Source organism: Pempheris klunzingeri, chromosome 22 (assembly GCF_042242105.1).
Source record: "Pempheris klunzingeri isolate RE-2024b chromosome 22, fPemKlu1.hap1, whole genome shotgun sequence".
NCBI classification, from domain to species: Eukaryota; Metazoa; Chordata; class Actinopteri; order Acropomatiformes; family Pempheridae; genus Pempheris; species Pempheris klunzingeri.
Window position 1 is genome coordinate 648,658 of NC_092033.1, and position 15,750 is coordinate 664,407.

The following is a 15,750-nucleotide window of genomic DNA, read 5'->3' on the forward strand; positions in this document are numbered from 1 at the left end:
TTCAATGAGGTTTGGCATCATTTAAGGTGGTATAAATGGAGATGTTTGCTTTAACTTTGATGTCAGCTGATAAGAAGTTATGTAAACAGGATGTAATGAGTGAATGTCATGCATATCTATAGTATATCTATCTATCTATATATTTCTACTGTCCATGATAGTAGTTATAACAGACAGTACTAATCAAAACTCAAAGGGCTTACAGCCTCTATAAACAGCCTTTATTTGAATGAGGTCTGGTGTTATCTAAGGAGCACTGTCGGCTTTCACTTTGATGTCTGCTGATAAAAAGTGTGCAAACTGTATGTAATGAGTAAAAATACATTTAAAAGATGTGTTTAAAGGCGGTAATCTGTCCATCAATCCATAATATCAGGCAGAACAAACTGATCAGAAATAACAGCCAGTAAAAACTTGTTATCTGCATGAGGTTTGGCATTATTCACAGGTTTACTGTCAGCTGATAAACAGTATTTAAGGTGTTGTATATCTACAGGAAGATCCATGTTCTAATATATCAGCTGTACAAACTGATCAAACGGGATCTACTAAAAACTGCCTTTATTTGAATGAGGTCTGGCACTGTGTGAGTGGGGAATTAATGGAAATGTGGGCTGCAGGTTTCGGTAAACTGTATTTAATGAGTGTCAATAAGTGTGAAAGATGAGTTTGACTCAACTTCTGCACGGAAACTGCGCTCTTCTGCTGATGTCCGGGACTTTAGTTTGAACACACGGGACCAAGTGAAGAGGACCGGAGGGGCTCACGGCTCCTAAAAACAGCCTTTATTTCAATGAGGTCTGGCATCACTTCAGGGGGCAGCGGACTGTGGCTGTGATGTCAGCTGATAAAAAGTTGAGCAGACGGTGAATCAGTGGAAAAAAGACCTGTGAACGTGTTTGGGCGACATTTTTAACGTTCGCTCGCTCTTCTCTGACATTTTGTCGGTGTGTGTCGGTGTTACCGACCGACTGCCCGCCGGGCCTCACACTTCCCCTAAAAACAGCCGACTAAAGCTGCTTCCCGCCGTCGTTAAACGCCGTTACCGTCGTGCTGAACTCTCGCTCCCGGACTGACGTTAAGCTGTAACTTTAGGCCCGTTAACGGAACTTCACCAGATGCTGCTTCAGACTTTCACACCAGATTTCGGTAAAACTCACCGCTGGAAAACTCGACGTCTGAAGTCCGGACGGCGGCCGGCTGGAGCTCCCGTTACCGGGGAGGCGGCGGTCTTTACCGGGGACAGAGAACACGGGCGGCGGAGCAGGAGCGGCGGAGGAGACGGCGGAGAGTCGGTGAAGTCCTCCGGCTGCCGTAAGAGATGAGGTCACCGCGATAAAAATAAAAGCATGGCGTCATCGGAGCGCCACTCCGGCTTAAAGGCGCAGGCGCCATTTAGACTGAGCCGACAGGAAATAAAGGCGTTCAAACAGGTTAAAGGTATGGAAGACTGACAGTGCCAGAAAAATATATATCACTGAGGAGGTCCGCCATACTTCAACAAGTTATATAAATATGTTCGGTATGGAAGACTGACAGTGCCAGAAAAATATATATCACTGAGGAGGTCCGCCATATTTTAACAAGTTATATAAATATGTTCAGTATGGAAGACTGACGGTGCCAGAAAAATATATATCACTGAGGAGGTCCGCCATACTTCAACATGTTATATAAATATGTTCAGTATGGAAAACTGACGGTGCCAGAAAAATATATATCACTGAGGAGGTCCGCCATACTTCAACATGTTATATGAATATGTTCAGTATGGAAGACTGACAGTGCCAGAAAAATATATATCACTGAGGAGGTCCGCGATATTTTAACAAGTTATATGAATATGTTCAGTATGGAAGACTGACAGTGCCAGAAAAATATATATCACTGAGGAGGTCTGCCATACTTCAACATGTTATATAAATATGTTCTGTATGGAAGACTGACAGTGCCAGAAAAATATATATCACTGAGGAGGTCCGCCATATTTTAACAAGTTATATAAATATGTTCAAACAGGTTCAAGGTATGGAAGACTGACACTGCCAGAAAAAAAAAAGATTAGTAATGAGATCTGCCACACTTTAACATGTTTAACAAAGACGTTCAAATAGGTTTAATGTATAGAAGACTAATACTACTAGGAAAAAAAATAGATTTGTTTTTGATGTACACCACATTTAAAATTATAAGAATAACAAATAGATTAGAGAGGTGGTACACCATACTTAAACGTTTTTATAAAGACGTTCAAACAGGTTACTGTATGGGGGGCTAATGTTGCCACAAAAGAAATATTAGTGAGGAGGTACACCAAACTGATGTCACCTGCTGGTCAGTGGGTGCCATTTTGAAGCCTTGAGTTTGGCGTTTTGGCCGTCGCCATCTTGGTTTTTTGGAGCCAGGCGTGCCGTTCACTCCACAAAGCCCGTCTCTGATTGGTCAGTGAGCAGGTAGCCCCTCCCCTCTCCCTGGTCTATCTTCCTCTAAACGGGACCATGATTTACGAACTGGTTTTAGGCCCTGCAGCATCGGCTCCACTGACCAGACCAGGAAGTGACGCCTTCTTCTGTACCCGGTCTGTGGGAAACATGAGCCGGAGCGGCGGCTCGGTAAATGAATCCGCTGAGTGTTTGACGAGCGGCCCGAGGACAAAGGACGTGAAAGGCTGAAAGGTTTCTCATTCTGGAGCGATGAGCATGCATGGTTACCTCAGACTGATGAATGTGAAGCCGGCGATCAAAGCCCAGACGCCGACCTCGGCCTCGTCACCCTGCAGGGAAAACAGCCAGCGAGTTTTAATCTGTGTGAGCTTCTGTCTGTCAGGGCCGAGCTGCTGAGACCAGATCGATACATCAGGAAAAATCAGCTCAACGCACCAGACTACATTCACTAAAACAGGGATTTTAGCTCACAGGACACAGGAGCTGCTGGTCAACCACATCACTTTGTTTGTGGGACTGTCTGTTACAGAAATATTGTCTTGGATCCAAACTAAACCTCTAAAACACCAAAGTCACACAATAACACAAACAAACTAACATATTGAGGCAGCAGAAAACCAGCAACTCCTGTGTAAAATGACCAGTTTTGTCAATGGAGTCTGGTGGATATCACTCTCTTCAAAGACACCAGACTCCATTCACAAAAACTGTCCTTTTAGTTCACAGTGAACAGGAGCTGCTGGTCTCCTGCTGCCTCCATCAGTTAGTTTGTTCATGTTATTGTGTGACTTTGGTGTTTTATAGTGTCAATTCAGATCTGAACACAAAAGCTCACCTGATCTGTAAATCATTAGAAACAGTGAAAAATGTCCATCGCCATGTTTTGGAGCTCAAGGTGACGTCATCAAGTGTCATCAACAATTTATTACGATGAAAAATCAGGAAAATCTGCAAACTGTAACATTTGAGACGCACGAACACAAACAAACTAACACCGTGGTTAAATCCCTGTTTTAGTGAATGTAGTCTGGTGTGTGTGCTGTTTGTGGTTAAACCACAAGGATCTTCCAGGTCTCTCTCTGTAGGGATCCTTTCCATGATGGATTCCTCCTTCAAGTGAACTCAGGTGTGCAGCAGGTTTAACTTGACTCTCTCACTCACTCACTCACACACACACACACTCTCACACACACTCTCACACACACTCTCACACACACTCTCACACACACACACACACACAGCGCCCTCTAGTGGCCTCTGGAGCACCGGTGCAGTAACGACAGTCTTCCATCAGTCAAACACACTTTTATTTTCAGTTCAGACACAGAGAATCGCTGCAAAGCCTCGACCTACAATCATCTAACAAAGTGCTTCTGCCAAATAGAAGAAAGTGCACAAATATTCAGGACGTTCATCACCTCACCGAAAAACAACAACAAAAAAAAAAAAAATCAAACAAAGAGCTGAAAACATGTTTGTCAGGAACGTTTGCAGGTTTGTGATCATCCAGATGTGAAGATAAGACAGTAAGAAGCAGTGGGCAGTGATCTGAACACATGTTGCTCTCAGACAGACGAGACATTCACAAACACAGCGAGGTTCCTCTGAGCCGACACGGAAACACAAATACAAAAATATATCCACGCTAAAACGACTGTTTTAGTGAATGTAGTCTGGTGTGTGTGCAGAGAGCGATAGAACGGCTGTGTGTGGTTAAACCAGAAGGATCTTCCAGGTTTTTAAACACTAAAGCACTTTTTGGACACGATCGCATTTAAAAAATAAAGTGTAGAACCTCGATGTGATTCACACAGAGTGGTTAAATACTCTGAGGGGGCAGCAACAGACAGAAAAAAGGCTTTTCAAGAGCAAATTAAAGCCAAACTGGTGTTTAATAAAAACACCAGTTTAATTAGTTTTTAGCTCTCTGGCTCCGTCGGGGCGTCTCTCTGTTACATCACAATAAATAAGAGTCCACGTGTTCAGAGACACGTTTACGAATCCAAAACGCCGCTCTCAAGGGTTTCTTCAGTATTATTATCGTCATTATTATTGTTATTATTGTCTATGATAATAAATTGAACACCAAAGTCACACAATCACAGGTTTTCTCAATGGATTCTGGTAAGAAAAAAAAAGGCACCAGACTCCATTGACAAAACCATCAATTTAACCTCACAGAACAAAGAGGTTTGTGTTACTTTGGTTTGACAAACACACTGACTGATGGAGGCAGCAGCAGAGCAGCAGCTCCTGTGTCCTGTTCTCTAAAATCCCTGTTTTAGTGAATGTAGTCTGGTGTGTGTGCTGTTTGTGGTTAAACCAAAAGGATCTTCCAGGTCTCTCTCTGTAGGGATCCTTTCCATGATGCTGTCACACACTTAGAATAACACTCTGAGCCTGTCAGTGGATCAAAAGTGGGCACATTTAGAAACCTTTCAGCGGCATTTTGGGTTCGTATCCATTGTGATTTCAGACTGAAGACACAGAGAGCACACGGCGCCTCAGACTGACGGAGGACGGACAGTTCACGCCTGCTGGGTGAAGCGTGATGAACTGGTTGGACATGAGCGACACGTGTTAATGCTGCGGCTCAGACTGGTGAGAAAACATCAAAGTGACAGTTTTAGGACGTGAATCCATCCCGTCTGAGCAGCCTCATGTCGCCGGCGTGCCCCCCCCCCCTCAGCCCTGACCCGTGCTGCTGCTGATGCTGTTGTTCTTGTTCTTGGACGTCTTGGTGCTGCTGCCGCCCTGAGAGATCTTCTGGTCGTCTCCGGTCAGCAGAGCTTTGATCTCCGAGGGGATCTTCCCCTGATCCATGGCCGAACACCACTGCTTGTACTGCAGGAGGGGAACAACACAGATGATTACATCACCAGTGTGAAACACTTTACTGAACTCATTTTAAAGATCAACGCTGCTGTTTTTAAACCTTCTACATGTCCTGGTGTCTGAATGACTGGGAGGTACTAAAAGAGCTTGTTTGATCCACTGACAGGATCAGAGTGTTATTCTAAGTGTGTGACAGCATCATGGAAAGGATCCCTACAGAGAGAGACCTGGAAGATCCTTTTGGTTTAACCACAAACAGCACACACACCAGACTACATTCACTAAAACAGGGATTTTAGAGAACAGGACACAGGAGCTGCTGCTTTGATCAGTTTATTTCTTCATGTCATTATGTGTCTCACAAATATTGTTTAGGGTCCAAATTAACCCTTTAAAACACCAAAGTCACACATTAACACAAACAATGGAGGCAGCAATAGTCCAGCAGCTGCTGTGTTCTGTGAGGTAAAATGACTGGTTTTGTCTATGGAGTCTGGTGTGTCTGAAGAGAGCCTGGACGGATATAACGGCTTTAGTTCCCTGTCTAAAGGTTCGTCTGATGGCGAAGTGAATCAGTGAATCAGTGTCTGTCTGTTTCTTTACCATCTCCAGCTCCTCCCGCAGGGCGCAGATGGCTCTCTCCTTGCTGGAGACCAGCTCCTCCAGGTACTGGTACCTCAGCTTCTTCCTCGCTCGGCACTCTCTGGCGCTCTGACGGCTTCGCTCCAGTTTGGCCTTCAGGTCGATCTTTGCGGGTTTGCGGCCGCGTTTGCCAGGTTTCTTCACTTTACCAGCAACCATCTGGCAACAGAGACGGCAAACAGTTATTCATCAGCCCACAGTGTCCACAGTGTCCACAGTGTCCACAGTGTCCACAGTGTCCACACAGCGTCCACACAGCGTCCACACAGCGTCCACACAGCGTCCACAGTGTCCACACAGTGTCCACAGCGTCCACACAGTGTCCACAGTGTCCACAGTGTCCACAGTGTCCACACAGCGTCCACACAGTGTCCACAGTGTCCACACAGTGTCCACAGTGTCCACAGTGTCCACAGTGTCCACACAGCGTCCACACAGTGTCCACAGTGTCCACAGTGTCCACAGTGTCCACACAGTGTCCACACAGCGTCCACACAGCGTCCACACAGTGTCCACACAGTGTCCACACAGCGTCCACACAGCGTCCACAGTGTCCACACAGTGTCCACACAGTGTCCACACAGCGTCCACACAGCGTCCACAGTGTCCACACAGTGTCCACACAGTGTCCACACAGCGTCCACAGTGTCCACACAGTGTCCACACAGTGTCCACAGTGTCCACACAGTGTCCACACAGTGTCCACAGTGTCCACAGTGTCCACACAGTGTCCACACAGTCCACACAGCGTCCACACAGCGTCCACACAGCGTCCACAGTGTCCACACAGTGTCCACACAGTGTCCACACAGCGTCCACACAGCGTCCACAGTGTCCACAGTGTCCACACAGCGTCCACAGTGTCCACACAGTGTCCACACAGCGTCCACACAGCGTCCACACAGCGTCCACAGTGTCCACAGTGTCCACACAGTGTCCACACAGCGTCCACAGTGTCCACAGTGTCCACACAGCGTCCACAGTGTCCACACAGCGTCCACACAGCGTCCACACAGCGTCCACACAGTCCACAGCGTCCACACAGTGTCCACACAGCGTCCACACAGCGTCCACAGTGTCCACAGTGTCCACACAGCGTCCACAGTGTCCACACAGTGTCCACACAGCGTCCACACAGCGTCCACACAGCGTCCACAGTGTCCACAGTGTCCACACAGTGTCCACACAGCGTCCACACAGCGTCCACAGTGTCCACAGTGTCCACACAGCGTCCACAGTGTCCACACAGCGTCCACACAGCGTCCACACAGCGTCCACACAGTCCACAGCGTCCACACAGTGTCCACACAGCGTCCACACAGCGTCCACACAGTGTCCACACAGCGTCCACACAGCGTCCACAGTGTCCACACAGTCCACACAGTGTCCACACAGCGTCCACACAGTGTCCACACAGTGTCCACACAGTCCACACAGCGTCCACACAGCGTCCACAGTGTCCACACAGTCCACACAGCGTCCACAGTGTCCACACAGTCCACACAGTCCACACAGTCCGCACAGCGTCCGCACAGCGTCCGCACAGCGTCCGCACAGCGTCCACAGTGTCCACACAGTCCACACAGTGTCCACACAGCGTCCACACAGCGTCCACACAGCGTCCACACAGTCCACACAGTCCACACAGTGTCCACACAGCGTCCACACAGCGTCCACACAGCGTCCACACAGCGTCCACAGTGTCCACACAGCGTCCACAGTGTCCACACAGCGTCCACACAGTGTCCACACAGCGTCCACACAGCGTCCACACAGTGTCCACACAGCGTCCACACAGTGTCCACACAGCGTCCACACAGTGTCCACAGTGTCCACACAGTCCACACAGTGTCCACACAGCGTCCACACAGCGTCCACAGTGTCCACACAGTGTCCACACAGCGTCCACACAGCGTCCACAGTGTCCACACAGCGTCCACACAGTGTCCACAGTGTCCACACAGTGTCCACACAGCGTCCACACAGCGTCCACACAGCGTCCACACAGTCCACACAGCGTCCACACAGTCCACACAGCGTCCACACAGCGTCCACACAGCGTCCACACAGTCCACACAGCGTCCACACAGTCCACACAGCGTCCACACAGCGTCCACACAGCGTCCACACAGCGTCCACACAGTGTCCACACAGCGTCCACACAGTCTCCACACAGCGTCCACACAGTGTCCACACAGTGTCCACAGTCCACACAGTGTCCACACAGTGTCCACACAGCGTCCACACAGTGTCCACACAGCGTCCACACAGCGTCCACAGTGTCCACACAGCGTCCACAGTGTCCACAGTGTCCACACAGTGTCCACACAGTGTCCACACAGTGTCCACAGTGTCCACACAGTGTCCACACAGTGTCCACAGTCCACACAGTGTCTACACAGTCCACACAGTGTCCACACAGCGTCCACACAGTGTCCACACAGTCCACACAGTGTCCACACAGTGTCCACACAGTCCACACAGTCCACAGCGTCCACACAGCGTCCACACAGTGTCCACAGCGTCCACACAGCGTCCACACAGTGTCCACACAGTGTCCACAGTCCACACAGTGTCCACACAGTCCACACAGTGTCCACACAGTGTCCACACAGTCAGACTATCACATCTGGAGCTGCAACGATTAGTCAGTTAATCAATGAGTTGTTTTCAAGCAAAAAGTCTGAAACTTTTATTGTTCCAGGTCCTCAAATGTGAACATTTACTGCTTTTCTTTGTTTTGCATCATAATAAATTGATATTTAGGAGTTCTGGCAGACTGACGAGGTCACCTCAGGACAGAGGGATCCTCCAGATCTCTCTCTGGAGGGATCCTTTCCTTCACGCTGTCACACATAAAGGAACCGTCCACACACAAGCTAGCTCACACCTGTCTGAGTGATGCCACAGCCCACATCCTCCACACTGGTCCCACAGGTGAATCAACACGGGGGGGTCCTACAGGACAAGGGTCCAGCTGATGACCTGACCCCTGAGTGTGTAGTGGGGGGAAGGAGCTAACATGCACCCAGTCCAGAGGTACTAACATCATGAACAGAGCGGAGGCCATTAGCAGTTAGCTAATGTAGCATCACAGCTACAAGTCATCGGCCTTTAACCAGACTAGTTTAGCTAACCAGCTAAGTTATCACTTCACTCTGACCCTGAAGGCCACGAACATCCGGTTAGCTGCTGCACGAGCTAACCTGGTTACTCAGTTAACTCGCTAATCTCACAGTAACACATATATTCTACCACATCTGACCGGTTGGTTACCGTGAGCACGGCTGTTAGCACTAGCCACCGTTAGCTCTTACCTTGGTATCATCCATTTTGCTGAGCGCTACCGAGCAGGCAGCTACCGTTAGCTGGCGTTAGCTACACTCAGCTAACACCCCAGCTAGCGGATTAAACTGAGATAAAAAAGAGTTCACGGAGCAAAGTTAAAGTCGGTCCGCGTCAGCAGGAGACAGACAGCCGACAACCGACACAGTCCACAGAGAAATAAGTACATATATGACCGCTACGTGTGTTTATCTACTGACAGAGTCCGTCTGCTGCTGCTCTCTGTTGTTTACATCGTGTTTCCTGGTGACGTAACGCGGTTACGTGGTTACGTCACCTCTGCTCGATGATGTGCTTTTTTTTAAAAATAAATCTTTATTGATTTAAAAGACTGAACAATCCTGACAGTAAACAGGAAATAATACGAAAGATAAAATAAACAGGTTATTAATGAATTAATGTAAAATAAAAACAACTCAGAAAAATTAAATACAAAATATATATAAAGAAATACACATTTATTTATTTTTTTTTTACTGATGAACTTGATAAATCAAATAACCCCCCCCCCCCTATATTATCAGCAGGAAACAGAGAAACAAATCACTTACCTGTTTGGAAATTCTGATTTATAAAACTAGTCCTAACTTACTTATTTTGGATAAATATTCACATCATACCTGCTTTCGTTCTTTTAAAAAATGAACTACTACCACAAATATAAAATCAAACACAACAGTTTTTTAGTTTTTAAAAGTTTAGTTCTATGTTTTAGTCTTTGAATACTTTTCTTGCTGCATTGCCACGGTCTTGACAGAGCTCATTTTTTCTGGATGCTTTCACCTGATGGTCATATTTTGCTTTTGTGGTCATGACCTACTTAAAATAATACCATGTAAAAATATAAAAAAAGACAACATGACTATAAAAAGACCAAAATCTGGGGGTGACTCCACCAAGCTGGAACCTTTGGTGACCACTTCCCAAGGAAAAAGGAGGTCAAATGTTGGAAAAACCTAAAATGATCTCTAATAAAACCAGCGTGGGATTATTGTATGTGAGATATTTGGATTATTCAGCGCTGCAGTGACTCAGCAGAGCAACAGAAACCTTTAAATCATCTGACAGGAAGATAATAGCTTCTGTTTCACTTCTGCTGAATCACTTCTTTTCTCTGGAACTGTTATGGAAGATCAGTGCTGCCAGGAAAGGAAAAAAACAGATCAAATGTTATTATATTATTATATTATATAGAAAGATCCTTTTGGTTTAACCACAAACAGCACACACACCAGACTACATTCACTAAAACAGGGATTTTAGCTCACAGGACACAGGAGCTGCTGCTTTGCTGCTGCCTCCATCAGTCAGTGTGTTGGTGTTATTGGGTGTTACACAAATATTGTGTTGGAGCCAAACTCTCTTTAAAACACTAAAGTCACACAATAACACACACACACTGACTGATGGAGGCGGCAGCAGACCAGCAGCTGTTAAATCCCTGTTTTAGTGAATGTAGTCTGGTGTGTGTGCTGTTTGTGGTTAAACCAAAAGGATCTTCCAGGTCTCTCTCTGTAGGGATCCTTTCCATGATGCTGTCACACACTTAGAATAACACTCTGAGCCTGTCAGTGGATCAAACAAGCTCTTTTAGTGGACCTACTGTGATCACAAACAGCACCCAGGGTTTAAAATACCTGAATTACACTTAAACAAACAGGAGCATGAAGAATAAATAAAATAACAGATAGTTAGTTATAAATATTTTACATGAAACCAGCTTCTGTATAGTTAAACCAGTTACTGTTGTCATGTTGAGACTATTAAGAAACCAGTTAGATCCTGAAAAGGGTCTGAAAACAGAGATAGAAACTGGATTCCAAGGTTTTCCTCACTCTGGTGACCAAAGGTTTGTGAAGTTAGTTTTATATTTTATTAACAGGCTCTTAGAGGAAGCGTTCTGATAATGAGCTCCTGTGAATAAAACAGTGAGACGGTTTGTGTCTTTGCTTTCTGCTCATTTTACTCGGTATATTTAAAATGATAAAAGAATAACTTATCTGTACAGAGGGCATAATCACGTGTCTGTGGCGTTCACCTGTCTCACCTGTCTCACCTGTCTCACCTGTCTCACCTGTCTCACCTGTGGAGCTGGAGTGCAGTGTAAAGGGCCGACCGCTCACACAGACGCTGGATCACAAACACCGTGGATTTTCTGTTTTTACAAGCAGGTAAAGCGCTGAACGGAGACAGGTGAGAGGCCTCCTGGACAGGTGGACCAGACTCTGGTGCTGCAGGTCCCAAACTGAGGATCCAGGCTGAAGACGGCTTTGTGTTTTGTTTAAGGTACCAGTGGGATTAAAGGAGAAGTCCGGTGTTTCTAACCCTGGGTCCTCTCTGTCCATATCCTGGTGTCTGAATGATGATGATGATGATAATCAATCGCTGCCTCGATCAGTTAGTTTGTTTGTGTTATTGTGTGTTAGACAAATATTGTGTTGGGTCTCAACTGACCGTCTAAAACACCAAAGTTAGACCATAACACAGACACACTGTGACAGCATCATGGAAAGGATCCCTACAGAGAGAGACCTGGAAGATCCTTTTGGTTTAACCACAAACAGCACACACACCAGACTACATTCACTAAAACAGGGATTTTAGAGAACAGGACACAGGAGCTGCTGCTCTGCTGCTGCCTCCATCAGTCAGTGTGTCTGTGTTATTGTGTGACTTTGGTGTTTTAATATGTTCATTCAGATCTGATTTAACCCTTTAAAATATCAAAGTCACAGCAGCAGAGCAGCAGCTCCTGTGTCCTGTTCTCTAAAATCCCTGTTTTAGTGAATGTAGTCTGGTGTGTGTGCTGTTTGTGGTTAAACCAAAAGGATCTTCCAGGTCTCTCTCTGTAGGGATCCTTTCCATGATGCTGTCACACACTTAGAATAACACTTTGAGCCTGTCAGTGGATCAAACAAGCTCTTTTAGTGGACCTACTGTGATCAGGTGCAGTTGTCCCAAAGGATCACGTTGCAGCCATTGCAGCCCGTTTGGTGTCTGCTGGCTGAGGTGATCTACTGGACCAGTTCCAACACTTTTACTACCTACCAGTCACTCACACACCAGGATGTGGACACAGAGGATCATGGGGAGAAACAGTGGAGTGCTCCTTTAACATGGTGAAAACAATGACTGGGACATAAACCACAGAAGTTCCAACATAATCTGCAGTATTAGATCAGCTGATCCTGATCCTTTTCAGAACTCTACCACAGCAGAGAATCGTACATTAAATGTTGGTTGAGTGTTTCCGGATTCATTTATTTCTCTTTTCTATTTCTGTACTCACGACACAGCACGTACGTAGACTTTAACAGCAGCACCAGAGTCTTTAGAGGCTTCATCCTTAGTTCAGTCTGGAATTACAAGTGAAAATAACTTTACATGTGACAAATATAACATCTCTTTTCATATGTCACCGTTTACAGACTGGGGGCAGGCCACTTCCTGAGAAATCCTTTCAACTTTTAGCCTCTAAGTGTTTGAGACTCAGCTGGTAATCAGGTGTTTGTCTCCCAACAACCAAGAGAAAGTTTGTTGTGCTGTTGAGAAATTAAAATAATTTGACTCTTTTTTTACTCGGACAGTCGTCTGTCGTCTGCGAAGAGTCAAACCTCTGCTCACTTCCAGGCGAGCTAGCAGCTTTCTGTCATCATCATCTGAAACATCAAACCAGGCTGTGGTAACTATTCTGCTAATCTTACCACAGCTTATGTCCCATAACCACAGTCCTCCCCCTGACTAACCACGCCTGAGGTGCCGTCAGCACAAATTTTGAAAAGCAAGAACTGGCCGTAAAGATAACTGACTTTTACTGGTGAAACCCTGAAAATAATAATAATAATAATAATGATAATATCTCCTTTGTTAGACACTGAGCTGCAGCTTCAGATGAGTTCATCTGAACAAACGGCAGGTTTTGTTGGCCCGCCGGCTCACCGTTACTCTTAATGTAGCAAAGCACGTGATGCCAGTGTGAACATACGGCTAGTAGCCACTGCTAACGTTAGCTTCTACCACACACACACTACTGCAGAACATCTGATGCATTTACAACAGGTCACTGATAGGTGGCCACAGACTATGTTAGCTAGCCAACAAGCGGACGCCGTTAAAACACAAAGATCAAAACAACCAATCAAAACACGGCACAGAAGTAAAGTGTGATGAACATCTGGTGTATAAACACGGCCAGGTGTTCACAGCTGCTGAGGACCTCCAACATGGCCGCCAGCAGGTGTGTCACATCAGAAAAAGCCCTTTTTACAAACAAAACACGTTCAGTTTCTGTGAGCTTTGACCTCAGACGGGTGCAGGGCGAGCGCGTTAGCCCCCGACCGGCTCACCTGCCGACAGGTGTTGTGCTGTTGAAGAATAAAGTTCAGACTAGTTTGTGTATCTGCAGTTTCAAAACCGTCCAAACTCACTCAGACGAAAGTGTTTGGAGGGTTGGCGTTAGTGGGCCAGGCGACCTTCTTCTCCTTCGCCTCTCGGTCAAACGTATCGTAAACCGAGTCCTTGGCGACGGTCTTTGCTTGCACCGGGATCTCCACCACGCCGATGTAGTTCTTTTTGGCCATGCGAGAGCTCGCCGTGATGGTGTAGGCGTTACTGCGGTAGCACTTCATGGACGACATGCAGAAGGTCTCCCTCATGCCCCGTCTGAAGTTTGCGTTGTAGACCGAGTACAGGGTCGGCTTGGACGCCGTGGAGCTGAAGGCGACCCAGGCGATGGCCGTGAAGAAGAGCAGCCCCTGCCGGCTGGACCCGTCAGACTCCCTCGGGTGCCACAGCTGGGCCACGTAGAAGGGCGTCCAGGTGAGGAAGAAAACTGAGTTGAGCATGAGGAACATCTTGATGGTCTTGACTTTAGTCCGTGGGACGATGTTCATTGTCCGACGCACCGTATGTCCGTCGGCGCTGATCCTCCAGATGTAGCGGACCACCCGCTGGTAGAACGACACGACCAGCGCCACGGGGACCAAAAACCCGAACAGGAGGTGAACCACGGCGTAGGCTATGCTGCCCCAGCTGTCCGGGAGGAAAAAGTCACAATGACCGCCGGCGGTAGACGTGGGGCCGTAGAAGAAGATGCAGGGCGACACGAAGGCTGCGTCAAACAGCCACGACGCCAAGATCATCTTCTTCGCTTTCTCTCTGGACACCTTGAAGCTGAGCGGGTAGACGATGGTGTAGAAGCGGTCCACCGAGATGGAGAGCAGGACGTACACCTGCACGCCGGGACACAGGTGCTGCAGGTAGCGCACGGCCTTGCAAGCGGCGGCGCTCAACGGCCATCGTCCCGCGGCGACCTGCAGGAGGATGAAGGGGGCGCAGCCCAGGCTCATGAGCAGATCGGCGCACGCCATGGACACCACAAAGTAGTTGGTGGTGGACTGAGTCCGGCGGCTCCGGTGGATGACCAGGCACACGAGGGCATTTCCCAGGATGGAGACCAGCCAGAGAACCCCGAACACCAAGCCCAGGACGGCGACCTCGCCCGGCGTCAGCTCGTAGGAGGCGGAGGTCCTGTTCAGCTCGCCGGAGGTCGTGCCCTCGAGGCTGCAGAGGGGGGTTGTGGGTAAGGTTGCCAGGACAGTCGAGTTTTCTCTCTCGGAGTAGTTAAATGACATCTGATAGGTGAAGGATGGCGAGTAAAGCGAGGGATCGACACCAGCTGTGTTTGACGACTGGGCGTAAACCATCACTGAGCCGCTGCACCGGACCGGAGGAGCTGTGGACACACAGAAGACCTGGTTACAACCACGGGACTACTTCCTGAACACTGTATCCTTCCGCCCAGCGCTGCTCTGTCGGCACAGTTGGTGAGTTTTGGCGTCTGTTGGATGAAAATATTTAAATATTTGGCTGATTTTGTTTTGCTGATTTAACTAAATGAATAACTTACCTGTACAGGTGATCTTTTACCGACATGTTATTTAGTCACTGAAACATCAGAGAGACTGTTTGAGGTTTGACGGGTAGGTTAGGTAGTTAGTTTAGTTGATTGGTCAGTTATTTTTCTAGGTAGTGCAGCTGGTTGTTAGTTACATTAGTTGGTAGTTAGTTGCTTAGTTGGTCGATTCATTGGTACGAAGTAGGTTGGTTGGTTCATTGGTTGGTTAGTAGTATGCAGCTGGTTAAACTGTTCATAGGTTGGTTGGTTTGATTTGTTGGTAGGTATAACGTTTAGTTAGTTTGATGGGTAGGTGGATAGGTAGGTAGTTGGTTAATCGGTTGATGGGCTGGTTAGTTAGTTTGATGGGTTGATATGTAAATAATTAGGAAGTTGGTTGATTATCAGTTTGGATTATTGGTTGGTTAGTTTGATTAGTAGGTGGTTAGTTTGATTAGTAGGTGGTTAGATGTAGATAACTACCAACTAGGTCGATATTTAATGTCTAATGAAGAAGCCAACATGGCCGACAGAAGCAGCTGTCGAGGGTTAAATAACAGATTTAACTAACTAGTTCACCTGGTCACT

General features: G+C 47.1%; 2 protein-coding genes and 2 long non-coding RNA genes across 4 annotated transcripts in view; 1 reads left to right on the forward strand and 3 right to left on the reverse strand.

Annotated features, from left to right (window-relative positions):
* Positions 1 to 3,733: 3,733 nt before the first annotated feature.
* LOC139222063 (uncharacterized) lies at positions 3,734 to 10,734 on the reverse strand. Its single transcript, XR_011585907.1, has 2 exons — positions 10,691 to 10,734; positions 3,734 to 4,663 (listed from the first exon to the last, which is right to left on the reverse strand). It is a non-coding gene; the product is annotated as an uncharacterized lncRNA (long non-coding RNA).
* Positions 4,090 to 15,750, forward strand: part of LOC139222061 (uncharacterized) — a 295,725-nt gene continuing 284,064 nt past the window's right edge. Inside the window, exon 1 of the long non-coding RNA XR_011585906.1 lies at positions 4,090 to 4,179. This is a non-coding gene — a long non-coding RNA (uncharacterized lncRNA). The remainder of the gene's footprint in view (positions 4,180 to 15,750) is intronic.
* On the reverse strand, positions 4,707 to 9,476 carry crebl2 (cAMP responsive element binding protein-like 2). The gene is made up of 3 exons (XM_070854028.1): positions 9,239 to 9,476; positions 5,883 to 6,080; positions 4,707 to 5,288 (listed from the first exon to the last, which is right to left on the reverse strand). The coding sequence occupies exons 1-3, from the start codon at positions 9,251 to 9,253 to the stop codon at positions 5,130 to 5,132; spliced, it is 372 nt and encodes a 123-aa protein (XP_070710129.1). The 5' UTR covers positions 9,254 to 9,476; the 3' UTR covers positions 4,707 to 5,129.
* gpr19 (G protein-coupled receptor 19) lies at positions 13,694 to 14,971 on the reverse strand. Its single transcript, XM_070854193.1, has one exon. The coding sequence runs from the start codon at positions 14,969 to 14,971 to the stop codon at positions 13,694 to 13,696; it is 1,278 nt and encodes a 425-aa protein (XP_070710294.1).

Bases quoted from the DNA above. Each gene is read 5' to 3' on its own strand.
- crebl2 (XM_070854028.1), bottom strand. The intron at 5,289-5,882 runs GTAAAGAAACAG...CCCCTCCTGCAG, and splicing joins TGCGGGAGGAGCTGGAGATG to TACAAGCAGTGGTGTTCGGC.
- gpr19 (XM_070854193.1), bottom strand. From the start codon at position 14,971: ATGGTTTACGCCCAGTCGTCAAACACAGCTGGTGTCGATCCCTCGCTT.